The 27,617-nt window shown below is 44.5% G+C and overlaps 2 protein-coding genes across 4 annotated transcripts in view; both read left to right on the forward strand.

The window, feature by feature from the left end:
* atp9b (ATPase phospholipid transporting 9B) overlaps nt 1-4,425 on the forward strand; it is a 41,913-nt gene extending 37,488 nt beyond the window's left edge. The window contains exons 28-30 of one of the 2 annotated variants that reach the window (XM_068711400.1): nt 859-1,062; nt 2,253-2,285; nt 2,614-4,425. In XM_068711400.1, coding sequence (XP_068567501.1) covers nt 859-1,062; nt 2,253-2,285; nt 2,614-2,750 — 374 coding nt within the window. In that variant the 3' untranslated portion in view covers nt 2,751-4,425. The remainder of the gene's footprint in view (nt 1-858; nt 1,063-2,252; nt 2,286-2,613) is intronic. The other variant, XM_068711399.1, reaches the window with a different exon arrangement.
* Nucleotides 4,426-14,519: 10,094 nt separating this feature from the next.
* nfatc1 (nuclear factor of activated T cells 1) overlaps nt 14,520-27,617 on the forward strand; it is a 40,587-nt gene continuing 27,489 nt past the window's right edge. For both annotated transcript variants that reach the window (XM_068711401.1, XM_068711402.1), the window contains exons 1-6: nt 14,520-14,888; nt 16,126-17,167; nt 17,472-17,631; nt 22,395-22,600; nt 25,124-25,296; nt 27,222-27,362. In XM_068711401.1, the coding sequence (XP_068567502.1) occupies nt 14,870-14,888; nt 16,126-17,167; nt 17,472-17,631; nt 22,395-22,600; nt 25,124-25,296; nt 27,222-27,362 (1,741 nt within the window). In that variant the 5' untranslated portion in view covers nt 14,520-14,869. The remainder of the gene's footprint in view (nt 14,889-16,125; nt 17,168-17,471; nt 17,632-22,394; nt 22,601-25,123; nt 25,297-27,221; nt 27,363-27,617) is intronic.

A 27,617-nucleotide genomic window follows, 5' to 3' on the forward strand; every position in this document is an offset into this window, starting at 1 on the left:
GGGACATCTGTACAGAATGACCAGTCTGCTACTGTAGACTGTCAAAGCAACTCCTCAACCACCATTTCATCATGTCTACTGTGCCTTAATACCAGGGTCCCCGGGCCCCTTCAAACTCTCACACAGTCAGTTTCTCAGTATCTTAGGTTTCCAACAGCCATCCGCCTCTACATGCGGGCTTTTGTCCGTCCAGTAAATCGATATTTCTGTAATCGCTAAGCCATGCAGCGTGTGAGAAAGATCCATGTTCCTGCTGGAGCGTGACTTCCTGACAGCTCGATGCTTTTTAATTAAAGGCCAATGCCAGGTCTGTTTGGGTGGGGTGGGGGTGGGGGGGGGGCGGAGGGAGCGGGGGAGGAAAAAAGAACCGTGAAGACGATATGAGAGGAACGACAGCAGAGGAGGAAAATATTTGGCGCCAATCTAGTTTTAATTTATTACAGAGTTTGACTTGCTGGAATGCGCCGCATGAAGACTATGAAAAAGCAATCATGTGATCAGTTATAGGCTGTTGGGCTCAATTTGTGTTGTGTTATGACGATATGAGGGGCTGTCAGGATACAGGAGGCGCCCGAAGATGAGTGAGTGTCTGGAAGCTTCAAGATGTTAATCAGACGGAGACGCACCAGAGCACATTTTACACAATAAATAATGTTATTGAATCAGTCCTCGTCTCCAGACACATTAATCCTTAACTCAACGTCCCAGTCAGCTGATTGTGAAGCAGACTTAAGAAAAAAGTCTTAAGAGGGAAAGAATGCATGGAAAACAGTCAAACACTAACCCCCCCCCCCCCCCCCCCCTCTTCAAAAACTAAATCGGTCCCTTTTAACGACTCGTTTCCTCCCGCACCACCAGGCGGCATCCTCATGTACGGCGCGCTGGTGCTGTTTGAGTCGGAGTTTGTACACGTGGTCGCCATCTCCTTCACAGCGCTCATCCTCACCGAGCTGCTGATGGTGGCGCTGACGATCCGCACCTGGCACTGGCTCATGGTGGTGGCCGAGTTCTTCAGCCTGGGCTGCTACCTGGCCTCGCTTGCCTTCCTCAATGAGTACTTTGGTAAGTAGACTTTTTTCTGTTGTTGTTTGATTTCTTTTTTTTTTATAAATGAATCAATTTTTTGACATTCTTTCTATATACAATTTAACAAAACAGAAAAATTATGATTACAAATGTCCCAGAACCCAAGATGAAGTATAAAATGTCTTGTTTTGTCCAACAATCCTTTCAAAACCCAAAGAAGCTCAGTTCAACCATCACATGCGACGAATAAAAATCAATACATTCTCACATGCTAATTAAAGGGAAAGTTTGGATATTGTGAAGTGTATGAGGTACTTCAGTCAGTGTGTTACTAGATGACAGTCGGCACGCCCCCGGTATAGAGTAACCGACAGGAGTACCAGCAGGAGAGCAAAGTAATACTGCTGTGGACGGGGCAGCAGCAAAACATATTTTACACACCTAAACAAATCATTATATTTTTAATAGTTCACAATATTTATATTGTTACTGCTTTACCTCGCCGTTAGACGGTCTTTCTGACGGGGGAACTGAAGTCGTTATCTAAGCTCTCTTCAAAAACAACCAGACTCCTTTTGACAAAGTCACACAATCACACAAACTAACTAACCGATCGAGTCGGTAGACCAGGAACTCCCGTGTTCTGTGAAGTAAAACTACTGTTTTTGTCAAAGGAGTCCGGTGGCTTTGAAGAGAGCGTGGCCAAAGGGCTGTCTGACATCAAGGCAAAGCTGTGAAAATATTCTTTATATAGCATACACTTAAAATTATGTTGTTCTTTTTTAGGTGTCTTAAAATACGTTTTCTGTCCACAGCAGTACATTGCTTTGCTCCCGGACCTCCTATAACCCAACTTCAACAAAATCCAAACCATCCCCTTTCATTTCCCCGTCGATCAGTTTCAGATCTACTTGTGTGGAGCACACAGCTCTGTCTTTCTCCTAGTGAGCTCACAACGCAGTCGGAGGATAACTTTACTTTTTGGTTTGAGTCCAGTATTGAGCGGACCGAGCACTTCAAGGGGCCTCAGTCGTCTTGGTTGCACCTTCTGTGTTGATCTTGATGTGACACTCACTGACACCCAAGTGTTTGTGCAGCAGTTCAGCCCTCGGCTCTGTGCTTTTATGGCTTCCCTTCCCTCTCTGTTTCTCTGTCCACTGCTGACCTTTGTGCCGCCCTCACTCTGTTTCTGCTGCATTTCTTTTGCTTCTGTGTGTCGGCGACAGGCATAGGCCGGGTGTCCTTTGGAGCTTTCCTTGGTAGGTGTGCAGCCTGTAAATGTGTCTCCTCGTTCCCTCATCCCGTCTCTCTGCGTTTGTCCTGTCTGTGTGTCGGTGTTGATGTTTTACCGTGTCGTCATTTTGCCTATTTCGCTTGTGTCATTCCACTGTTTAGTTTTGATGGTTAGTGCTGTGACAGCATGTTATTGGATTCAACACATCAACACCGTCATCTGATTTTTTCCCTTTTCACCGCTTGTGTCGACTCTTTCGTTGCTCGACTGAATTCCCGTCCTCCTGTGTAATCATGAACACAATACTAAGACACGTGTACCCGAGCTGTTTTCTCTTCCGTTTGCTCCCCCAGACTTGTCGTTCATCACCACCTGGCCTTTTCTGTGGAAGGTGTCTGCCATCACGCTGGTCAGCTGTCTGCCTCTCTACATAATCAAATACCTGAAGCGCAAGTTCTCCCCACCGAGCTACTCCAAACTATCCTCGTGAGCCCAACTTGGATCACTAGGATATCGTTTGTTTTGTAGTTTTGTAGTGCTTCTTTGAGCTGTCAGCACTTTTTACTTTTTTTTTTTTTTTTTTTTTTTTACTCGCTGATCCTCGGTGATGGACAGGTAAGGAACCACTGGAACAATCGCACATGGAGAGAAATTCATTTTGTTCTTTGGATTATGTCAGTGAGACTTGGGATTACTTGAAAACAAAAACGGAGCACATGAAAAACGACTATAAAAGGATGGATTTAATCAACAGAAGGGCAACATGGTGTCAGCGACTGCACTTCCAACTTGACCCCAGTTTGTCGGTAAAAAGGGTCAAACTGCCTTCTTTTTTCTTTTAAAGCATTTTAAACAAATCGACTTCAAATGTCATTTTATACAGTTCTGATGCATTTCTTTCATTGTTTAGATTTTTGTATGTGGAGTTCAGAATTTTTTTTAAGTGTTATTTTTTTATTCCAGGTATTATAAGAATTACAGTGGCTGGCCTGCGTCTTTGAGCGGAGTTAAGTTGCTGTAAGGGATTAAAAAGAAATCATTAATTTGAATGTTTTCCTGCGTTCCTGTAAATAAATAAAGCCTTTACATGCAGCTTCAGTCACTCCTGCTGTCGATGTAAAACCTCACTGCGCTTAACTTCTTAAAGTGTGAGCATTTACGATGACATTCACACTGAACAATGCTGATAGGTCTCGCTTCGGACCTCAAACGTTCTACGCTTTGCGCCCTTTACATTTTTAAGATGGCGAATGACATCATCAATCATCATCCCCGTAGTTTGAAACCAGCACTCCATAGCGGAGGTCAACGTTGCATCGTCGGCATATTTGGCCTTGATAACACTGCTACATCTGCGACGTCTGTCGGGGCCCCCGGCCCTCCTGTCGGGACTCCACGGCTCGCTTTGTGCCTCATTATGATGTATGTTAATGTGCTGAAGCTTTCGTTATGGTCACCTCTGCAGCCAGACCTGAACTTCCAGGTGCATGACAATGTTTTTTGGGAAGGTTAAAAGTATTTTTAAAAAAAAGTGACAACGAGGGAGCCTGAATCACAGATGGCTGTTTATTTTTAGGCCTTTATCGACAATAAGACTCCCTCTGGGTTTCTGTAGCGGACGTTGACATTCAGCTCTTTTTTTTTTTAAGGAGGAATGAGTTTTATCATTCACTCCACGTACTGTCGGTGTTGGTGGAAGAAAGTTAAACTGATCGTTTGACTATACGGTCCAGTAAACAGGATGCAGTCTAGCTATGTTTTGTCAGTCAGGTTGTCATCTCTTTGTGAATCCTAATTGAGTTAAGCTCAGGTTGATCATTCCTAAACATAGCTGCATTATCTAGTCCAAAATCGGGGCAACCGTACTGTAAAATGTAGCTACACTATGAGGAGAAATACCAGATGTGGTTATTTGGGTTGAGAGCGACTGCGACACTTTAATGCAAATTGCATTTATGTTTTTTAAATTTCTGATTTACGGTCTTATGAAGAGCAATTCCAAATGTTGATTCCTGTGTTTTCTGTTGAGGTCTTTGTTCTGTGTATGTGATGATAAACTTTTCTTTCCCGTCAACTTGCTTTCCATTCCCAACTCCGATTTCTAACAGTCTGTCTGTTATTTATGTTGTTATTGGTTGATGAATAATAAAAAGAGATGACAGATGCCGAGAAGTTCCCCTTTTTTCTATTCGTAACAGACACTTGGTGGATTTATTCTGCATGGTGTTCATCATGTGGCCACTAGATGGAGTCAGAGACTGAACCCTGAGGAGGATGTGAAGGAGCAGGACCGTCAAAATCACGGTACTATCGACCCAAGTTTAGTTCATGAAAATACTACTGCTCTGCTGAGAAAATGATCTAATATGACACAGTCACACACACACACACACACACACACACACACACACACACACACACAAAACAGAAAAAAAAAATCTAGCAAAAATGTGTGCATGTTTCTACAGTAGCCCAGAACAGACAAACTAAACACTGGCTCTAGATGGGGCCATTCGCTTTTCTGCGTCGGCCGCCGTCCTCCACGTTTGGTTCACAGGAGAAGTTTCAGTTGGTTTCAATGCAAAACTCAGTCGGTCCTATGTCTCATGCAGGGGTTCTTCAGGAGGGCGGCTTAAAGAGACAGATGCTAAATCGGAGCGTTTCAGACAGAAGGTGAATACAGGTATATTCAGACAGACCGTATGATGAAACTAAAGCCTGTAAACATGTAGTGGTAGAAACCCCAAACACAACTATGAACCTTAAAATGAGCATGATGCGTCCCCTTTAAAGTCCCCCGCCACTCAAAATGTTACTTCCGTTGGATGTCTGAGCTTCATTGAGCAGAATGATGGATGTGCAGAGTGAGAGACGACGTAGCTGAGGAAGTTCGTCCTGTGGTCACAACTTGAACCCTCTTGTGCTCAAACACTGAGAATGGACAATGAATTTTAAACATATTTATAGTTCGTTGTAATCTGCTTAAAGGACTGTAATCTTATTTATAAGCACTCATAAATGTTCATAATGCTTCATAACAATAATATGAAAACATAAGGGGATACACTTTTGAAGTATAAAGGGGAAGAGGTCATTTATTTATTTTTCATAGGTATTTGAACCTTTTGTAGTTTAAAAAAAAGTCTAAATGTTTTAAACATAAACAGGAAATCTTTAAACGTTTCAAATGAAAAGCAGAAGGAGTAGATGTATTTTTTGTATTCAAAATAGGTACTTGAACCTTTTTGTGGGGGGGGGGGGGGGGGGGGCTGGGGCTATTAGAAACCAATTACAAGTCAAAGCAGGGTATAAAACATAGTTGGAGAGGATCGTTGAATAATAAAGCCTCTATATAAAGAGAGCCATCATAGTTAGAAAACAGTTTTTAAACATGCCAGGACAGCATTTACAGATTGTGCTTTTAAATGTGAACACTGCAGAGGAAGCTTTATTGTATACAGTAAAAGAGAAGATCTATTTTACTATGTAATCTAAGGCGGTCATGGAGCAAACGGACAATGTGTTATCAATTTCTCCCCTCAGAGGAGGAAGTACTTTGTGGGATGGAGGAGTGACCGAGTGATGCATGTGATGGTCCGCTGCCTTTAACATGTTAAGAAATGTTCTCTTTCATCTCCCCGTTCTCACTTTGGAGCAGCGCGTCCGCGGGAGGGAAAGAAGTGCTGCGCTATAGGTCCTCTTTAACTGTTCCTACAGTATGTGCGTCTATGGGAGATCAATGTGCTGCATGAGGAGCTCTGATGGGCCGGATAATGTCCATGTGTCAAATGGTTTACTGCACTAACAGAGGAGAGTTTGTCTTTGTTGGATCAATCTTTTCATGTTGATTTTTTGTATGTATTCGTTTATGGTTTCTTGGTGAAACAATGTGACGTTGAGGCTTCTTTTGAAGTATATTACATTTTAAGGAAAAAAATGAGATAATTAGAAGCAAAACTTTCAAAGTGTTTTTAAAAAAAAAAATACGAAACACTGACAATAGTAAAGCCAAGAAATACAACACGCGTTAAAAAGCCTTTTAAAATATCAGACAAGACTTCAAATGTAAAACAGATTTAACAAATTTGAGCAAAGTTCACTAAGCTGATTCCATAATTTCCTGGTCACTTTTAATTCCTCAAGTTGCTCACATATTCATAGAGTCATGCAATGTGAAAAGATAAAGAAAACCTTCCAGAGTAGTACTTTTAGTCGTGTGTGTGTGTGTGTGTGTGTGTGTGTGTGTGTGTGTGTGTGTGTGTGTGTGTGTGTGTGTGTGTGTGTGTGTGTGTGTGTGTGTGTGTGTGTGTGTGTGTGTGGATGCCAATACTTCAGCTAAAAATCTGCGACTGGAGTGATGATGGGCTCGCTCTTCTGTTCACCTGTCATCACTCCAGTCGCAGATTTTTACGTCCTTCTGATGGCACAACATTTGTTCCCGAGTGAGGTAGCAAAGCAGAGAGCTGAATTTTTTTTTTCCGAAGTCGTCCGTAAATAACTTTATAATAAGAAGAAGGACGAGGCTAAGTGCTCCGGTAGTTCCACGTGTCCAGAGAACTTCTAGGTGCTCTTAAAGATGGAAAAAAAACAGAAAGGAAAACAACAATCAGAATGTGAAGTATCATGAAAATAAGAGATACCGAGCACGCAACACATTGTCACTCAGCACGATGCAGTTCTGATTGTTTAATTAAGAAGGTTGTTTATGAACTTTTGAGTTATTTATTTATGCCCCCAAGAATACTAGACTGTAATAACTGACACGAATTGAGAAAATTCCGATATATTTGACATTGGGTGATATCAGGGGTGGCCGAACTTTTTGATTGTGGGTCATATACAGAAAATCTTAGGAGTCACGGGCAAAACAATAGTGAATGTGTAGGTTTCAACCAGTTACACTGCGAGAAAGTCTTTGTTTCTAGACCACAAAACCCCCATGTGCCATAGAAAATACAATACTAGCAAAATAATTACACACCACTACTAAACAGTTTGTTTGCCCTCATGTTACAAAAAGTATTTCTCAATCTTCTGCTCTTAAATGTCGTTTAAATCAATTCAACACTTGTAAACTCTAATGCAGTGCATGGCCTAAATGTCCCTTTAAAATATTATGAGGTTATGTGTAAAATCTGTAAATACGTAAAGTTAAAACTGGCAGAAATCTAAATGCCGTATTGAAAGATTTCGATGCAAATGTAAGTCTAATATTAAAATGCAACAAACGGAACAGGCAGAAATGGTGGAATAGTGTCTTCAGTTCAGAGAGATTCAGACAATGTCACTAAATGTTGATGACATCTAGTGTTCAAACTAGGATGTGTGATGTACATAGTTATTTATCAGAATTATGCTCAAACTGTATTCTAGTTTATTTAAAAACAATGTACCACTTTGACCCCAGGGTTATATCAGTATTTCAAGATATTACCAGTATAAAGGCTCCCTTTCACCATAAAAAGGCACATTTATGGCATTTATGTTTGTATCCCTTGCCTTTTAGGTTTAATTCTGAAATATTTACCAGAGCTCATATATATTAATATATGTCATGTTTTCACTAAAGCACTTTGGCTGTCAAATGTGTTTACATACATTCAGTGTATAGTTTATGTAAAACCTGCACAGATGAGAGTCCAAACCTGACTGCAGAGCCAGCAATCCTGAGCCTTTTTTTTTTTTCTCTGTAGAAAAAGCTCAGATTTAATAGTGTAAGTGCACAAACCCAACAGTGGAGCTTTTACATTGTCAAAGTGGACGTTTATAATCTAGTGTTTCATCTCTTGTAAAGAAATTGTTGTCCGTAACTGAATTTGAAGCCCTCCAGGATGAGGCGCTTGTTGAAAAACACTTCTCTGTATGAACTAGAGTCAACCCATAAGTGGGATACAAAACACTTACGCTGCAAGAATTTCAGATTCATGGAACATTTGTAAAATGATTATATTTTTTCACATTTCTGCTGCTTTTTTTAATATGCCGGAGGGAGACCTGCCATTAAGCTATCTTGTTACTAAGCGGCGAAGTGGCTTCTCTAGCCATATTCCATCTGACTGAGGTTGTTAGAACGTTCCACAGCACCGTGTTTGAATTAAGAAACAACAACCAGTAGAGATAAAGTTACTGGTAATGATATTCCTTGACTGGCGAGATGGGGGAAGAAGAGTTGAGATGTCCCGAGGAAGACTGTTCCTCATTGTTGGGAGGAACAGTTGCAATATCAGCTACTGTGATTTAATTGCAAACTTGTGAAATTGTGAAACTTTTCAGGAGAAATAAAGCTTTCATTTCTTACTCGTCAACTGACACTTCAGCAATTATTTTCTTTTCAACTGACGCTTCAACTGCTAACGGTGCACACACTTCAACTCTCTCTGACACTTTAAATTCAACTGAACTTATATTTCCTTTCATTTTTTACTGTTAAACTTACATTTCACATGCTTTCCTTAACAGTTCAACTGCTTTCAGTACTTCTCTCACTTTTTAAATTACACTTCATTTGCTTTCAGTACTAACTCATCAAGTGGCATTTCAACTAGCATTCGACTAACAATTGTATGCAATTCATTCACCACTTCCATATACTATTTTGAAATGTTTTTGTCATGAATACTTTCACACTGATGGTGAACATTATTTTTCTCGTAAACAAAGTCATTTTTTTCTATTTTTGCTTTAGCTGCGAAAAAAGGCATCAACCAATCATGTTGTGTGGAACGGGTTGAGTTGCACCTATTTTTATGAAACAACAACACAGAGGCTCTGTAGTCCGAACCAAGACGGCAAACTTTTATTACAGGACTTAAAAACTGACATTTTAACAGTTCAATTGCTTTCATTGCCAACTCATCAAGTGTCATTTCAACTGCTGTCATGACTTAGAATTCTACTAACATTTCAGCTGCTTTCATCTCTTACTCTCCAGCTATTTTCAGTTCATACACAAAATTCAACTGCGTGCAGAGCTTGCACTTTAAAATGCTTTCAATAATCACACTTCAACTGCTTTTGGTTCTCACTCTCACCTCAACTGCTTTGAGCGCTTCAACTGTAACTTCTGTACAACATCTCACTTGAAAACAGAGACTTTAACATATATTAACTTGTTTAGCGTCACTTACATTTTCTTCAGTTTTCTTCAATTTTTAGTTTAATTATTAGAGCAAATTCTTGATCTAATTAACACCACCCCCTTTGAACTTTGTGCTAATTATAGCATTGGTCACCTTCCTCCCAAGGAATGATAGTTTGTTGACCCATGGACTCTATTTTTCTGTGATTATTTTAATTTATGTACTTAGTGACTTTGCTTTTGTCTCGACCAAAACATATTCTGTTTGTGTACAGTTTTTGTTTTTGCACCCTTTTGTCAGTTCCACTAAGAACACAAACTTTCTATTCAGAGTGAAGTATGTTCAAAAAGCTAAATCCACAGGTATCTTTACACCGCTTGTAAGGATGATTTTTAGAGCGGGAATGCGTAGTGACAAACTTCCTCATGTGGACAGACCTGCCTCAGTGTGTACCACAGCAACACACTGGTCTATGGTAACCACACTTTCCTGCAGTTACACTAGCTCCATTTTTGGTTTATGGAAACGACCATGGGCACGTAGAGCCTGTGCAGCCATGACCAACAGCTGAGAGATAGTAAAGTGCTGTGTGCCTCGATGGGGTGGGGTGGGGGGGGGGGGGGCTGTTGCTCAGTGTTGTGCCTGAGTTGACGCCGGCTTTGGGACGTTAGGGAGAGAAAATTAACCTCCCGGCCTTCTGCGAACGCTCCCTCGGCTATAAAAACTCCTCCCTCGGGCGTAACCAAGCAACGGGCCTTCACAACAGGAAACAGAGCAGGGGATTCCGTCACAGCGGCGGAGAAAAAAAAAGGAGAACATTGATGGGAGACAGGAAGTCTGACTGTAAGAAATAGAGGGGATGATGGTGGTGGGGTGTGGTGCGGTGAGAGGGTCACCGTTTCTCTGACAGGTCAAATTACCTTAATAGAAATAAACAGGCATTTATGAAGGTGCAAAAAGAAGAGATTTACTCCCTAATAGCACACACTGACTAATATAAATACAAGATCTATTAATAGTGACTCAAAGATTAGATCACCAGGTGGTCAGATGTCTGAGCTCCAAAACTCAACATTTCATTTTTAAGTAGTCACATGAGTCATGAAGTGTTTTTGCGTGGTGATGTGTAACGCCTCACATTTTGGTTTGACTACCTTTTTTTCTTCCTCTCTCATGTCTTTTCAGGTCATTGGACGCTGCACCAAAATCTCTTTGAAGTTTTTGCACATTTCTTTAGTCACAAATTACTTAATGTCCCCTGAAACCACTTTTCTCTACACAGTCTGTTCTCAACTTGTGGTCACGGGCAATATTTACGATGTTTTATTATTATACATCAAGAAACACTTCATAAAATAGCAGTTATGAGTGCACATATGGTGAAAGGGGTGTGTGAGCAGGGCTCGAAAAAACACAAAGACGTACAGTAATATTTTTTTTTTCAGTTTCCCTCCAATTCGTTTTTCCAAAACAAACAGGTGATTCAGCATTGGGAAAGCCAGCATTTTGGGGTTGTTTCTTAGTTTATGAATAACTTACAATGCTGTCCAATTTTCCATCGTGTTTTTGGTTCGGACACAAATAAAGCCAGGCACTGGATTTTGAGGGTTAGAACTGTGGAAAGAAAGGCGAGTTGAGGTCTTTTCCACCTCGCCGTGGCCAAACCACGTCATACCGGGCAGAGTGCTCGCAGAGTTTGGCAGTACGGGATGGCAGACGACACAAACGTGTGGGTTTGTGACAGGGAGACCAAGCCCCAAACCCCCGATGCTTCACCCCCTCCCACACTCTAAAAGCGATGATACGCACCAGGCAGAAGCACAGTTGGGCAATGCTCCTGGCAGCAGCGATCGCAGTGAGAAATGTGGATTCAAGACTGTATTCAAATGTTTCCTGGACACGAGATGATCTACAGTCTGATTAAATTAGCAATGTGATTGTGTCACTCATTGGCCAAAAGGATTGCACCACAAAGGGTGCAGTGTAAAGTATGTTGTTGTGTGTTTTGTGTTGTCCTCACTAGCTCACAGTGAAAGGTCTCACTGTCAACACAGCTTGAATTCAGGGATCAAAACCTGTGAGGCAAAAAAGCATTTTTCACATAGTAAACCGTCCTCCATCGTTTAGTTATATCGATGCACTTTGGCAATAATAACAAACTAAAAAGGTTCACTTGTTTCATGGTCACAAGATGTTCCTGTGGGATTAAAGTGACAACTCTGAGCCAGTACATTGCTGCCCTTCCAAGTTGCCAAACAATTTCTCTTTGTGTCACTGCCTTAAACCCTCATTACTGTGTGGGAAAGTCAGTCTTTGTATTAAAGAGCAACTTAACAGCAGCTAAAAATCATCTTGTTTTTTGACGTCTCACTTTGCTTCTGCGATGTAGACATGTACACCCTGGGGTGTCTCAGTACACCGTGACATCACTGTTGGGCGTGGCTACTGAGTAGTTTGTCCGCTTTTGGTGGAATAATACTGAAATTGTGATGTGGTCACAGCTGCGCATTCATTTTACAGCATTATTTGACGTTATTTTACGTGGCTCAGCCGATCATAATCAAGGACAGTTTGCTTTACACATGGAGCAGACACGGAGCAGCATTGGCATTCGTCTGGAGTTTGGTTTTATTGGGGACACCCGGGGAATGTGAGTCCAATAATAACTTTTATTTAGCTCTGACTTTGGTCTCCACCAACCTCTGAGGGAAATGTCTGCCTCTTTAGCTGCTAAATGCTCCACAATGTTTACTAGCTAGCTGCTAACTTTGTCTGTTTGGTGCTGAGCCGGCAGAGACCCGTGACTTGACGTGGACTTGTCTGCAACTGACCGGAGACTTGATTCATACTTGACACATGAGACTAAAACACAACTCCAGTATTGAATAAATGCAGCTTGTTGATATCAAAAGGAGTTGCTGTTGTTTCTCATGATCTACTGTGCTCTTCTTACAGATGTGGGTCTGGATCCATCCGGTCTGTAGTGGCCTGTTACCAAGGTGTCCGTTAATCAGCGCCAGGCCTGGCTGGAAAAACTACGAGCCCCAGCGCCGCCGTGACGTTGAAGAGACCACGAGTCAATCAGCAGCGGAGCTATTTATTAACTGCAGCCGGGTGGAAGTGTTTACTGCCTCAGTTACACATAACTGTGGAGTGGCAATCCCCCGTTGTGCCCCCCTTATAGCCACCGAGTACCCATGATGAAACAGACGGCTAGGGTTTCACAAGGGCCGTCACTGCCTGAGCTGCTCTGCTGGAGAGAGAGAGCTCGGCCAAAATGAGATCCCAGTGGGTGAGGAGGAAATATTGCTCTGGATGTTGGGGCATGCGTGCCATGTTGTTGCACAATGGAGACGAATGTGGATTAAGAGCTGATGTCCAGGACAGTTTATCTACAAGCAGTCACTAAAATCACAGAGGGAGGAGGGAATGAGAGTTTTACTTTGATGAAAGTCGTGCAGTTGGACACTCAGGGTTTAGGTACAGGGTATCGATAAGGGGTTGAAAACAAGGGGATTTAAAGCTGTACACTTTGCTCCTTTGTTTCTAAGTCTTGGTGTTCCTTTTAACTTTTCAAACCTTTATCTAGAAACAACAAAAGGTGCCTTTAAGTTAATACACTTAAAACAGCTGTAGACTCGTAGTCTTGCCGTCTTTTTTCCTTTGTTGTCATTCAGATCATTAATGTGTTTGATGCAAGAGCAGTGTGCAACAAGGTTTAGCATCTCCAAATGCACGTGCATAAGAATATATTGGATGTCCCAAAAAAAAAATGAAAGACGTGCACCACGAAACGACCTCACCAGAGGAAAAACACATATCAAATATAAAGCAGCACAAGACAAGAAGCCAAGGAATTATGACCTTTACATGAAGACACATCTTAGCACCCCCCCCCCCCCCCCCCCCCCCCCGTCCACCACCTCTAAGGTCACACCAACCAGGGCCAGCTGATAAGATGCTGCAGTGAAGCAGTGTATAGTTCCCCACCTCCAAAAGGGTGGACAGACTCTTAGAGAGCCACCATGTGACCGTTGTCATCCCAGAAACCACGCGCCCCCGCTGCCAGCTGCTGAGAGGTCCAGACCTGACAAAGATAGCAGCAGCCCTGCTTGCAAAAAGAAGAAGCCGAATGAGTACACACCGAACCCGCAGAGAGAGCGGCATATGGAAAACTTTATGAAGATTCTCAGTTCGGCGTGTCAAATGACTGGGTATACGGCTGGATTTTTATATAGCACTTCCATGAAAGTATGGATAATTATGTGTTCCGTGGCCCCGCAGACTGTGCAGTCTGTCAGGAGGAAGTGGAGAGCCTTTGCAACGGCTTCAAACAAGACGCCCATATAGAACATCTGAAGGAAGCGTTATGTTTTATATACAGTATGTCTTATGGTGCAGCATTTAGAGCAGTGTGTTCTGGCATGTTTTCACCTGTCCTTGCAATCTGCTGCAATCTGGAAAAAAACAAACCCCAACGGCCTCTAACCGAGCATCCGTCTGCTAACCAGCTGATGAATTGCTTTGTCAGGGTGAAAATGGCAGCAGTTAAAAGTAAAAATGCTCGTGAGGACTAGTCTGCACATAAATCTTGATTTAGGAGATTCCAGGAGCAGCATGTTGATGACTCCACTGTGAATGAAGCCAAGGGGAACAGATACTCTAGATAAAGTGGGAGGAAAATTCAAATGAATGCTCATTAAGTCAGTCAGGGACAAGGGGGACATAGTTTGGGGGGGACATGAGTTTCTTTTTAGCATCTGTCACCCAACAAATCATGGTGTTTTATGCATGATTGTCATTTTAATCCACTGTTTGTATAGTCTCCCTGGCTCATACTCAGCTGCACTAGCTAGGCGCTTTATAGGATGTTTGTTCCAACCACTGGAGGTTTGGGTTCGTCTCTCCCGCGGCGAGCCTTATTTTACTCATCTCTTCGGGGCTCCACTGCCAGCTTCGCTTAATTGGTCTCCTCCGCCTCTGTTAAAAAAAACAACACAGAGTGAGAGAGGATCCCTCCGCTGGACCCATCTGGTGTCCGGGCGTGTATGCGTCAGAGTGCGGAGGGAGGGGGCGGTACGCCAGCCAGCCAGCCAGCCGAGGTGATCCCCGAGTTTAAAAAGCGCAGAAGTCCTCCGTGCGCCGGAGCAGTGCGTCACGGCGACCCAGCAGAGCCCGGATCCCCCCCGACGCAGAGTCAGACATAGCGACGAAAATAGCTTTTTGTAAGAGGACGCGTCCGCATCAGACATGATCTTATTTGAGTTTTAATCATTTGACGCATCTCTTTTGGATTTTTCCATTTTTGGATGAGACTTTTTTTTTTTATCCCTTTTATCCCTCTTTTTGAAGTAGTAACAGCCTCTTTTTCTGCTTTTTTTCATTTGCAATTCTTGTTGTCTGTTCGCCGCGATACAGCGAGAGAAGATCCCGAGCAACAGCTGTGGACTATATCTAAACTCCGCTCTATGGATTAGGAATCGCTCCCGGCTGTTTGATCTCAGACGTTTCTCTCTGCGCAAACACGAAGATGAAATCCGCTGAGGAGGGTAAGTTTGACTTTTATTTAGTACAGCTGCCGTTTCCTTCATTTAATTATCACAGTGCAGCAAAGCTGTTAATGTGGCATTAACTCAACTTCTCATCATTGTTCGACACTTTACGGCCGGATGCGAGAATTTGGAGTTGTGATGTTGTGCTGAATTGAGGTGTTACAGCTGCGTCCAGCCTCGGCGCCCTGTCGTTGCTAACGGGATTAAAGCAGCGGTGGAGATATTCAATGTGCGCCGCTCCCTGTGGTTTGGGTCATGGTGGGCGTGGTTCCACTCATGGCTAATAAGTGCTCCCAGAAAAAGTCAGAATTGAAACCTGCGCTAATGACTGACATGGCATTGTGGGTAAAGTTGTCAGCCCCCCCCCCCCCTCCATTGGCATACCTGTTGTGCTAATACACAGAGAAAACAAACATCTCAGTGCTACTGTGTCACATTAAAATGCAAGCTCCGTTTTCTTTTCTTCACACGATGATGTCATCATCTTCACGGCGGGGCCCCTAATTCTCTTTAATTTAGTGCAGACAGGAGCTGTGGTGACTGCAGGCTGTCTGTCTGCAGCAGACGTCTCCATCCGCATCAGTGTGCTTCCATTGCGGTCACACTCGCCCGGCCTCATGCACCGTACAACCACAGCTCCACAGTTCCCATGTCGCCCCCCCCCCCCCCTTACTCTCCCCCTGCCCCTGGTTGTGACCTCAGCCTTTGCCACAGACAGGCAGAGTTTCATGTGACCCAGCGGGAGCGATTGGCACAAGACTACATGCCCCCCCCCCCCCCCCCCCCCCCCCCCCCCCCCCCCGCATTAAGTGTGTGTTTTCGTCCTGTTACACTTTATGGGCCGCAGCATGTGCATTAAGTGGCATAAATCTGGCAATGTGAAGTGGAAACAAAACCTACCTGGTTTGGCCTTTGGTTATTTTTAGACTGGGGTTATTTTTGGCACCTTTATTCGCGACCCACCTTTTAATAATTTGAGCCACTCAGAGTTGTTTTTGTGTCACTGACCTTAGTGCGCTCAGGGATCCCCAATAGATGAGGTGTTAAGTTTTAACTTGCATGCATCTGGGAAATAGCTCGGGCACAATCTGGTAAGGGAGCCGTTACTCTGCCATTATGGCGGACACCTCTGGTCCGCAGCAGCTCTCATAAGACTCAACTTGGCAACTGCCTCCCACTCTGAAAGGGAATGTGTGTTTGATTATCATGGTAACAAAGTGTGTTTGTATTCCAGAGACATATGGCTACACGCCAAACGTCAGTCTCTCCCTCCCACTGGGCAACCCATGTCTTCCCTCCCAGTACCACAGCCTCCAATCCAGCCCCACCATATCCGTCTCCGTCACCGAGCCTCACGGTTACGATGCCCAGGACGACATGAGAGCTGCCGGCTACTATTCATCCTCCCGCCCGAACGGGGCCCCGACCCTGGAGAGCCCTCGCATCGAGATCACCGCCTACAGTCAGTTTCCCGAGGACGAGGTGGAGGAGAGCAACCTCCCCGTTGCCAAGCGACTCAACTCCATAGTGACGCTGACCCTCCCCAGCGCCGACAGCTACCGCGACCCCAGCTGCCTGAGCCCGGCCAGCAGCATCTCGTCTCGCAGCTGCCACTCCGATGCCTCCTCCTACGAATCAAGCTTCTCTTACAACTACGACAACTCGCCCCAGAACTCCCCCTGGCAGTCGCCCTCCGTGTCGCCCAAGGGCTCCACCCTCACCCTGCCGGGCGACGGCTGCACCGCCGGCGGCTCCCCCCGCCACTCCCCCTCCACCTCCCCGCGCACCAGTGTGACAGACGACACCTGGATGGGCCAGCGCAGCTCCAGGCCCAACTCCCCGTGTGGCGCAAAGAGGAAGTACAGCTTCAACGGCAGCGGGGCATCGCACAAGCACTACCCGTACTCGCCCAACATCTCCCCCAGACTGTCCCCGCAGACCTCCCCACGCCTCAGTATCACAGAGGAGACCTGGCTGCCGAACACCAACCAGTACACCAACTCGGCCATCCTGGCGGCCATCAACGCCCTGACCACAGACGGAGTGGTTGACCTCGGAGAGGGAATCCCCATCAAAGCCCGTAAAACCAGCCTGGAGCACAGCCCCACGGTCAGCCTGAAGGTTGAGCCGGGAGGCGAGGAGCTGATTTCAGGGGAGCTCTGTCAGGACGAGCACCTCTCCAACCGCCTGCCGTTAAAGAAGGAGGGCTACTGTGGCGGGTTCCTGGATGTGCCACAGCACCCATACTCCTGGTCCAAGCCAAAGCAGTATATCAGGTAAGAAAAGAATGAGTTACAGATGAGGATTGCCACCCAGAGCAAGGTCTGTCCAAACCTAAAATAAAGCCTGAGGGGGAAAACTTTTTGTATGCTTAAGAGTTATTGAAGTAAAACTGGTCCACTATTTTTTTGTCAACTGAGAAATGATATGAAAAGTTCTTCAGTTTTATTATAAACAGCTTTATCACAAGCTCTGGCGTATCGCAGTGTTCACATTCTGCACATTCTACCTTGATAAGCGCATCTAAAATAAGCCCTCCTCGCTAAGTTGTCATGTTGGACATGTTTTGTCCCCCGACAGCCCATCCCTGCCCGCTCTCGACTGGCAGCTGCCATCCAGCTCGGGACCATACAGCCTGCAGATCGACGTGCAGCCCAAGTCCCACCACCGAGCCCACTACGAGACGGAGGGCAGCAGGGGAGCGGTGAAGGCCATGGCGGGAGGACACCCAGTCGTTCAGGTCTGCCAAACCAGCGCTTCTTAAATTCATTGTTTTGTGATGTCTTCAAACAAAGCAGCGCCTCCTGTAGGTGCCTTATATCACAGGTTTCACACTTCTCGATTTACTCGTTGAAGTGATGCAGTATTTCACTAGAAAAAATGCAAAAAATACCCTTAAAAAAACATAATTTTCACATCATCATCTTGCGGTTCCTCAGAGTTATATCATGACCCCCCTCAGGGGCCCAAACCCCATGTTGAGAACCAGTGAACTAGACTGTTTGGTTTCCTGTGACAATTAGAGCAACACACGGTGCAGCCATTAGACCTATTTTCACTCCTTCTCCTTACCTCATCACTTCTTGACACTTTACCACCCCCCGTTTTTTTTTGTTTTAGAATAGATTGGGGCGACATGTGTTTCATAGCCTGGCTGTTATGTTATTCAAAGATGTCACATTTCTGAATGGAATACCATAGGTATGCTATTAGGCAGACCAGTCCACTCAGTCAGTTCCTGTCCAGACGAGGGTGACTCAGACTTTTCCATTGCGTTTGTCGAGTGCCGCGCAGACAGATACAAAGTGATGTAGCATGGCCAGTAAGAGCTTAGTCATGTGCTTTGACCGCAGTAGCTCTGGTGGTCGAGTCTAAAGGAGAAAAAAAAAATGCGGACAACTGCAGATATGTTTTGGTTTTAAACCCATCTGGTCCCCCGACCATTTCTCCACACGGCTGACCTCAGTCTCTGAATAAATAAAGGGTCTGCAGCACGGAGTCGGACAAAGTGAGCGGTGAGCCGCGGCTGTCCGTTTAATTAATACCTTTTGACATTTTATTAATTCATTGCAATAAGTCTACAAGTTAGCCAGACATTCGTCACATATGGGCCAGAGTTTTCTGTGTTTGCCCTTCACTTTGAATAAAAATGTCTTTAGCGTACGTAGCAGTTAGCTAATCATGCCCCTTTAGTTTGAATGGAGGATGCTAACACTGCTAAGCAGCCATTTTAAGGACAATCAGCTGTGTCCCAATTCTATACTACATACTAACTATGAGCATATTTTGAGTAAGTAAAGAAAGTGACAAATTTATATACTAGACATACTGCTACTCTACCTAGCACTCTATGCCAGAGAGAGAAAGTTAGCGACTGGCTAGTGAACATGGTGGAGCATTTGGCAGCTAAAGAGACACAGATTTCCCTCAGGAGTTAGTGGAAACCAAAACGGAGTTTAACGGAGAGTGAATATTCGACTTCTATTCGTCAGGTGGCAACACCAAATCATGCAAATGTTGCTCTGCGTTTGCTCATATATACACATACGTGTATAATTATGTTATTGAGTAAAATAATCTTTTGGTTGATGCTTGTTCTTTTAACATAAACGCATAACCTAAACAAACATTTTTGAAAAGGATCCCATAAATGTGTTATTGAAGACTTGTGACATGCTGTGCAGCACATTGTAGACTAGAAAAGTCAGTTCTCTGGTGGACAACCAGTTATCAATTCACCTCAATAATATTAATACAATATACAGTGTCAGTGTGATGAGCTATAAATGGCTGATAATATATGCTTGGTCCGGATGAGACAGCTCCAGGAAAATCTTGGAGAAACCATATAATAAGTGTAATAATCTCCTTTTGTATGCAGTTGTGAAATATGACAGTTAGAAACCAGCACATGCTGCAACCGTCCAGCGCGTTGCACCTCCAGCCACACATGTGTACAGGACGCGGGCGTGTTTGTCCATGAGAAGGTGCTAATGATTTAATGACAGGGGTCTGGGTTCACCCCAGCCGAAAAACAGAGTGTGTGTTCTCTTTTAAACCCAAACCCAAACCTCCCCCCTTGCTTTTCCGCCAACTACCAAGCCCAACCACACAGACTTCCCTTTGTTTAGGAAAGTTCCCCGTGTGTGCGGCTGACATCATCGCGTACTGCGTCCCGCGGAGGCGGCAGCATACTCAAAACCACACACGTTTCTGGCAGGCTCCGATGGAGATGTTTGAGGGAGCCTTCGGACGAGGCGGCCCCATCTCTGTGACTTCCTGATTACATGGTGCACACGGCGCTTGCAAGCCTCTGCTGTGCTGGATGCTGGCTGACAAAGCCGCCCCTCTGACTCAAAAGCCTGCCCTGAGTTTATTCTGGAAGCTCCTGTTCTGTGTGGTACACTTTTTTCTTTTTTTTTCCCCCCTCCACGTCCAGCATCAAGCGCGGCTAAGCCGGCTATTTTCTGTTCTTTCTCAACGCCATCACCGCTGCTTCCCTCAACCACGCCCGCCCTTACGCCAGCAGCAGATTGAAGTATGCCCCTTCGAAGTGCTGTGTGCAGTCCTCACTGCAGTTAATGCTCACACTTTCATGCTGCACTTTGGTGGAGAGGAAATTCAGGTCCCTATTCAGGTCTTCGTTTCCCCCCCCCACCTTTCACGATCGGCCCACTGCTTGAGAAAGAGCTATTTTCTTGTGCATTTTTGTAGATTAATACTTAGGAGTCATGCGCCTTTTCCTGGCCTCGCTCAGATTTAGATTTCCAAGTGTCATTAATGAAAATCATGTGAAGCAAAAAGCGTGACAGGATGAATTGCTCGTCACACTGAGCTACCTCTCTCTCTCTCTCTCTCTCTCTCTCTCTCTCTCTCTCTCTCTCTCTCTCTCTCTCAAGACAAAGTCCATATACTGTATATTTATGCGTTTGTGTGTGTTATCATCCTTCTATAGCTGGGAGGGTCTATGATAGGAGCGGAGAGGGAGCCCCGGTCCCCCTCACCCCGCTCTCCTCCTCTCTGGTGCCTTGAGCAGCCGCAGTCTCGGCATTCCTCTTGTGGGTGATAATATGAACTAGGGAGTGAAGGCTGCATTCGCCAATGTCAAACTGCCAGGAGGCTTCACATGAAGTGGTATCGGGCTGATTTAATTGCATCGACAAATCACAACTGTTGTCTGCTGCAGCTGCTTTATGAAAAATAGGATTCAGAGCAGAAAGGTTTCCTGATTTCAGGGTTGCCACTGAGATAATATCACGTCTTAAAATGATAGACGGTAACGCTGAAGTGAACACAGACGTCTCCACAGAGGCAATCTTTTTGAAGTTTTTGGAAACGATCAAAAAAGCAGCTGAAATCGTTCAGAGGACATTTATCAACTGTGATTATCTCTATTTGCTTAGAATGTCGTGCTGATAATAATTCAAAGCAGATAATCAGCAATCTGTTTGTAATCACTGTTTTGAGAGTAACCGTGTGAGCGGGCTTCCTCGCTTCATCACTCTACTTCCTATGGCCTAAATAAACAGCATTGCTAGGCAGCAACCCATTTCCTTACACAAATACACGGGGCTGTTGCAGGCTCTTAACCCCGACCGGGATCCTCCTCCAAATCACATGGTGTGCCTCCCACCGGTCTGGGCCTTTCACTCTTGTTGTGGGCGCTCTTCTCCTCGAGTGCTTTCTCCCTACAAGCTTCACTTCCTCACTTCAGCATTTCCCTGTCGGTCACTTCAGCTGACAATCTCGTCCTACGTCTGCCTCTATTAAACTTTGGTACGTGGATGGTGACGTGCACACGCACGTTTAGACTCAGAAGGCCAGATTAGTTCAGTTTTATTTTTATAGGCCTACGCTATAGCTAAAGATATAGTAAGAATACTGTTCCCTGTGTTTTGTAATTAAGTAGAGTTTATTTCAAAGTTATTATTGCATGAATTTGAACATTAACTTCTCTTATATGGATACAATAATATTACTTTACCCAGACAGGCCAACAATAGCAGTTTCTCTTATTCAGCCTCATGGACTGACTGGAAATGAAAAATTGACTTTTTGACCCCATAACTTGAAAGATGCAACACAATAAGCTCCTCCATCTTTGCTATGTAAACTATGGACTGCAGCTTTAACTTCTCAAATGACATTAGATATGAACACGTTGTCCATCGATACATTTCATGATTTTTATATTATTTAATTTAATATATTATAATATTATTTAGTACATTCCTATTTTTTGCCCCTTTTTAACTTCTTATGTACGTGTGCTTCTTTCAATTGTTTTGACGTCAAAATATCAAGTATTCTGCTCTCATTCCTGCATGCACTGTATGGGTAACATACATAGCTCTCACACAGCGTGTCAGTGGTCGCTGCTCTGCTCAGGTTTCGGTCTGTGGGTTTGGGCTTCGTGCCAGCTCCCTGCAGTTTGGCTGGTTGAGGTCATCGTGGCAGCAGGCCTCCCGTCAAGCAACACCTATGGAGGTCTGGGAGTGCTTTAGAAGCTCCGGGTCGAGCCCGCCAGCCACGGCGAGCAGCACTTCTGTGCCGTCTCCAACTCCATCGTGGCGGGATTCTTTTACTGATAATAATCAGAGCAGCAGAGTTTTCCTTGACCCTGATTGGCCGGGGCTCTGTGGGACTGACACGACTTAGACTTTTCTGAAACACTAGCTTAGTCTTGTCACAAATCACAACACCGCTCACTGTGGGTGGCTTTTACTGCCGCTGAGGTTCAGCTACTGAAGAATCAACATCTTGGCAGGCCTGACATTAACTGATGGAGGAAGTGTACACAGGCCATTGATGAAATAGGTGATTACAAGATCCTAAATGGGTGCTTTGTTTGAAAACCATCGCACTGAGGGCTTGACCTCTGAAAGACCTACGTCTTCCTTAACAGCATGCAAGTGGAAGTGTTTGTTTTTTTTTGTTTTTTTTTGGAGATGACGTGAGGGCTTAACCGCAACTGTCTCTTTAACTTCTCGTCTCCTCTCTCAGCTCCACGGCTACATGGAGAGCGAGCCTCTGACGCTGCAGCTGTTCATCGGCACGGCTGACGACAGGCTGCTGAGGCCCCACGCCTTCTACCAGGTCCACCGCATCACCGGGAAGACGGTGTCCACCCCGAGCCACGAGGCCCTGCACAACAACAACACCAAGATCCTGGAGATCCCACTGCTGCCAGAGAACAATATGCGGGCCATGTGAGTATCAGGGGCTGTACCCATCCAGAGGCGTCTACAGGAGGTAGATGGGGGGGGGGGGGGGGGGGATTGAACTGGAGCTACAGTTATTTCTAAGTCTTTTGGGGAGAGTCCAAGTCACATCTCACACTAATTTTAGACTTGTTTTGGACTTCATGTCTCTATTCATTCAAGTATCGACATGGACTTTTCTTATAACTTAAAAGTCCTAAATGACTTGAAAGTCCACGTCAAGTCTCGAGTCCTTTGAGACAAATCCAAGTCAGGTTTGGTGTCAATCGAGACCAGCTCCGGTTCTGGTTCTAAAGAGTGAAGCCAATGCGGAATTGTCTGAAACTTGCATTCTCTCTACTGGCCAGCAGGGGGCGACTCCTCTGGTTACAGGAAGAAGTCAGATTGTACTTGATTTATTTGTCCCATTTAGAGTCAACTAGGCCATAAAGCACGGAATGCTTTAGGGTGGGGCTACCTGCTAACAGAGCGGTATACGGCATCGCTTCGTCACTCCTCCGCACTCCTAATATGGTCCATTCTGTTCATTGGTTGCAAAAAATCAAGATGACAAGTCAAAAGTCTGCATAAATAAATTACAAGTCAACAAGCAAGTTTCTCATGTCTGAATTATGACCATTATAATGTGACAGCATGTGAACACCTTCCTTTCAAAGCTGTGTTTTTTACATACCAAGTCATAACTTTGTTAACAAAGACTTGACTCGCCTAAACTGGCTTGAGACTGGACTCAAAGGGACAGTGTGTAGGGTTTGGATGGCATCTAGCTGTGTGGCTGTAGACTGCAACTCCGCCGCTCACTCCTCTTTTCATCAAGACTGAGGTAACGAGAGCGGTCGAGTGCAGAGCCGTGGCAACGCAGTCCGCCTCCCACTGAGACCGTCATTACCACGGTAACACTACTTTAGGAGCAACATTACTCAAACTGCAGTTTCACAAGCGTGTCGGAGATCTACGGGGGCCTTCAGGTAACGTAAAACGTTAACGGGTCTCTCTAGAGCCAGTGTTGGTTGTCCTTTCTGGGCTACTGTAGAAACATGGCGGTGCAACATGGCGAACTCTGTGAAGAGGACCCGCTCCCTGTGTAGATACAAACAGCTCATCCTGAGCTAGACAACACACAACACTTTATAGTTTCAGGTAATTTCACACTAATGAATAGTTTTGAATATTATATTCCATTTCTGCCAACAGATCACACATTTTCTGCAAAACAAAGTAACAATCTGGAGACATGATGTTCAGTATTCTGTGTGTGTGTCTGTTTGGGTTGAGAAAGTGTTGCGCGTGGCTTTACCATTTTATAAGCCTCAGAGATCAGATTACTGGGGAAGCTCTGGGCTGCTAGCAGGATGAGCTGCAGGCAGCAGCAGCAGCCTGCTAGCATCAGCACTTTCTCTGCGTTTTAATGGATGTAACACATAAGCTCCCCTTACACAACGCCTTCACCTCGGGATACGGTTTCTCTCTTTTCACGGGGGACACGCCTCGGAGAGCTCACAGTGCAGGCGAGGGATTTGTGGGAGATTTATTCCTTTTGACACGTGTGACATAAAGATTCGTTTTTTTTGATGTGGTACAGAGACAAGCATTATTATATTTCTGAAATAGTTATTCATGTTATTCATGATGATGGGGTGGGGGGGGGGGGGGGGGGATTAAATCATTAATCACCATCAGTTAGCTAACATGAAGCCACAAACGGTCGGTCAACTTGGTATTAATTAATAAAATGATAGCATTTCTTTCTCAAACTCTGTCTCGGACACCGAACGGGGACGCCTCAGATTGTCTTTTTGCACTCAGCTTGCCTGTGTAGGCGGAGAGCTGAACAGCTGGGGTCCTTAGCATCAACACCTGATTACTTCGCCAGTGCAGTGGACCACGGCGTCTGGCGAGAAGAATGTTAGGGAGTGTTCAAATGTGTGTAAAAGTTGACATTTACTAGGCTTTGAGGAATGCAGCATCGAGTAGCTCGGCGATGGAAAAAGCCAGAAAGTGTTTTTTGGAGAGGCTCGAGGTATTTAAGTGTGAAACAGTTAGATGGGTGAAGTGCAGACAGAGATGGAAGAGGAGGAGGAGGAGGAGGAGGAGGAATGGGGGGCTTTTATTAAGTGTCTGATGAAGACTTTGACGCTGTTAAAGAAATCATTACAGCCATTTCGGTGGTTCTAAGATTTGTGGAAGGAAAACAGTATTTCAGCAACCCTCTCTTGCGGGCCATAACATAAGATATTCCTCGCGTGATGAATGTTGTTTCTGTAGGATTTGAATTTCACCCAAGAGTGGATGCACTGAGGTGAAAAAGCTCGCTCGGGGGTGGCGGCGTTAATCTTCTGTCAGGGCTGCGCTGATGGAGTCCAGAGCAAAAGAAATCCCTTTTTGATTTGGCTGCAGTACTGTATCAATCAAGGCCTGATTAACTGTGAGAGCGTATATATATGTCATTAATGCACGTGATGATTCGCCTGGTGGACTGACTCTCCTTCTTTGGTCTCTTCACAAACACAGAATCGACTGCGCTGGGATCTTGAAGCTGCGCAACTCGGACATCGAGCTGAGGAAGGGGGAGACGGACATCGGGCGCAAGAACACGCGCGTGAGGATGGTTTTCAGAGTTCACATCAACCAGGCCACGGGGAGAACGCTGTCCTTGCAGGTTTCATCCAACCCCATTGAGTGCTGTGAGTTCTTTCTTAAAAAATGTCACTCAGTCCTCTAACGACTTTTATATATTTATCTCCTATTTACATTTGCAACGTCTTTTATATGTTTATCTTTTTTATATTTATCTAATGCCTTTTACATTTTTCATATATTTATTAATTCCTTTTATGGTGGCAGTGATGTTGTTTTGAGGTACCTGCTTATAACTCAAAAGGATGCAGTAAACTTTCTATTGACACGACCAGGGGAGGCAGCCTATTTTCCCCGATCGTGCAACACTGTCAACAACAAATCTGTTTTAACATCATAAAAATAAACAAAATAAACTTTACTGTTCATGTGCAAAATACAAATTCACCGTCCGGTCATCATTTGCTGTCTCTGTTGACGAGATCCCGTGTTCATAGTCAATCATTGCGGGAGAGACTAAATACTGCAACAAGACCACTCATCGCTACATAGATTTCATTGGTAATTAACCCCACGTGGTAACTGATCGAAGGCTGTATTCACGATGATGACTCAATGATGCTTTACCCATCTTTACGCAACGTGTTGAAAAAGATTTCTGGCTCAGAGTCTGAGAACAAAAATGATTTAGAGAAAGATATGTATTTTAAAATGTCATGCATTTTGAAGACACTACAGGTGAATAGGGTCATAATGTTAACTAATAGATATTGCCATGAAACTTCCTCAGTTGATTACTTACATTCAGACAATAGTTTTTTGTATTACAAGTTTTCTGAGATGTTATACAATATGCAAATGAGACATTACCTAATGCTACATTTTGGCGAATTTAGGAGAAATCTTCAGATGCAAATAGACAAAGCAGTACAATAAACACCTGAATGTGTATTTTGGATGATTTTTTTCCACTAGTCAGAAAGAAAGCAAAATAGCTCAAAATTGACTAGCGCATGAACACAACAGTTTTCCCTGTTTTTCTTAAAAGATAAACACTAGAATAACCAATAGAAATAGACATCATTAGATGCAGCATTGTAAATACTGGTGCATGTGATAGTGAGCTACATTTGAACTCAACAGTGTTCGTCCGTGTAAAGTCAATGTAGGCCTTTACTCGATAAACTCTATCGACTCTCTGCGCTGCACCAGAGTTGACCTTTTTCACGGGACCGGGATAAACTCAGGCACATCAACCACTTCATGTGGTTCTGGCAGTGAGAGCTGCCATAGAGATTAAGTCTTATGAGGTAAATGAAAGACAGTAGTTAAACCATGATCTCAGCCCCTTGAAATAGACCATTGTTAGTTTCTGAACGACTGCCACAAAGCAATTGTTTCTGACCAAAATTCACTCTGTGTGTGAGTGAGGCAGAACGAAACGGAGAGATGTGGGCACGAGTGATGGTTTCCAAACACAGAGAATTAGAGTTTTATCAAAATCAGAGGGTAGCATCAAATTACTCAAAGATGATCCTCATGTGAGGAAAATATTCAGGTTTCACTGAATCGTTATTTATGTATCCCGGTCAATCGCGATGAAATTACAGCTATATTTCACGAGAAAAGGCTGCCTGAGACAATGGCGTTACATTTAGACGGAAAACATTCGCAGGTATTTTGTGGCAAGTGATAGATAATTTCAGAAAAACTGAAAGTAAGCAAGGAATGGGAAGCCAAAGGGTAAGAAAGAGAAGTGAAGAAAAAAAAAAGATACTCTTAAACCAATTATGTGAGACAAAATAATCCACCATAATGCGAGTAAAAACAATAATAAACACAACATGGAGCCTCTCTTTGCTTCCTGGCAAAGAGGCAGCTTAACTGTAACATAAAGAGGTGGAGGCTTTTGCAGCCGTGCCGACTGTGATTCAGCCTGGGCCTGGATGCTCAGGTCTGCATGGGGAGTGGGTGTGTGTGTTAGCTGAATGATGAGGCCGGTCTCTCTCTCTCTCTCCCCCCCCTCCCACAGCCCAGAGATCGGCCCAGGAGCTGCCGCTGGTGGACAAGCGGAGCTTGGAGACGTGTCCTCCACACGGGGGGGAGAGGATGCTCATCGACGGACACAACTTCCAGCACGACTCCAAGGTGGTGTTCGTGGAAAAGGCTCAAGGTAAGATAGGAGGAGTTCTGGACTCTGAGCGCGGCTGTGTGTGTGTGTGTGTGTGTGTGTGTGTGTGTGTGTGTGTGTGTGTGTGTGTGTGTGTGTGTGTGTGTGTGTGTGTGTGTGTGTGTGTGTGTCTCCCTCTCCGTTGTTGGAGAAACCCCAGGACTGCCTCCTCCCTCCCGCCCTCCCTTCACTCCCCCCGCCGTCAAAATATCCTCCATCCTGCCAGAGTGCCACATGTGGTGCACATTAATGCGCTGT

The sequence above is a fragment of the Cebidichthys violaceus genome, unplaced genomic scaffold (genome assembly GCF_023349555.1).
Source record: "Cebidichthys violaceus isolate CVI_PGR_0920_01 unplaced genomic scaffold, fCebVio1.0.p SCAF_16, whole genome shotgun sequence".
Lineage (NCBI taxonomy): Eukaryota > Metazoa > Chordata > Actinopteri > Perciformes > Stichaeidae > Cebidichthys > Cebidichthys violaceus.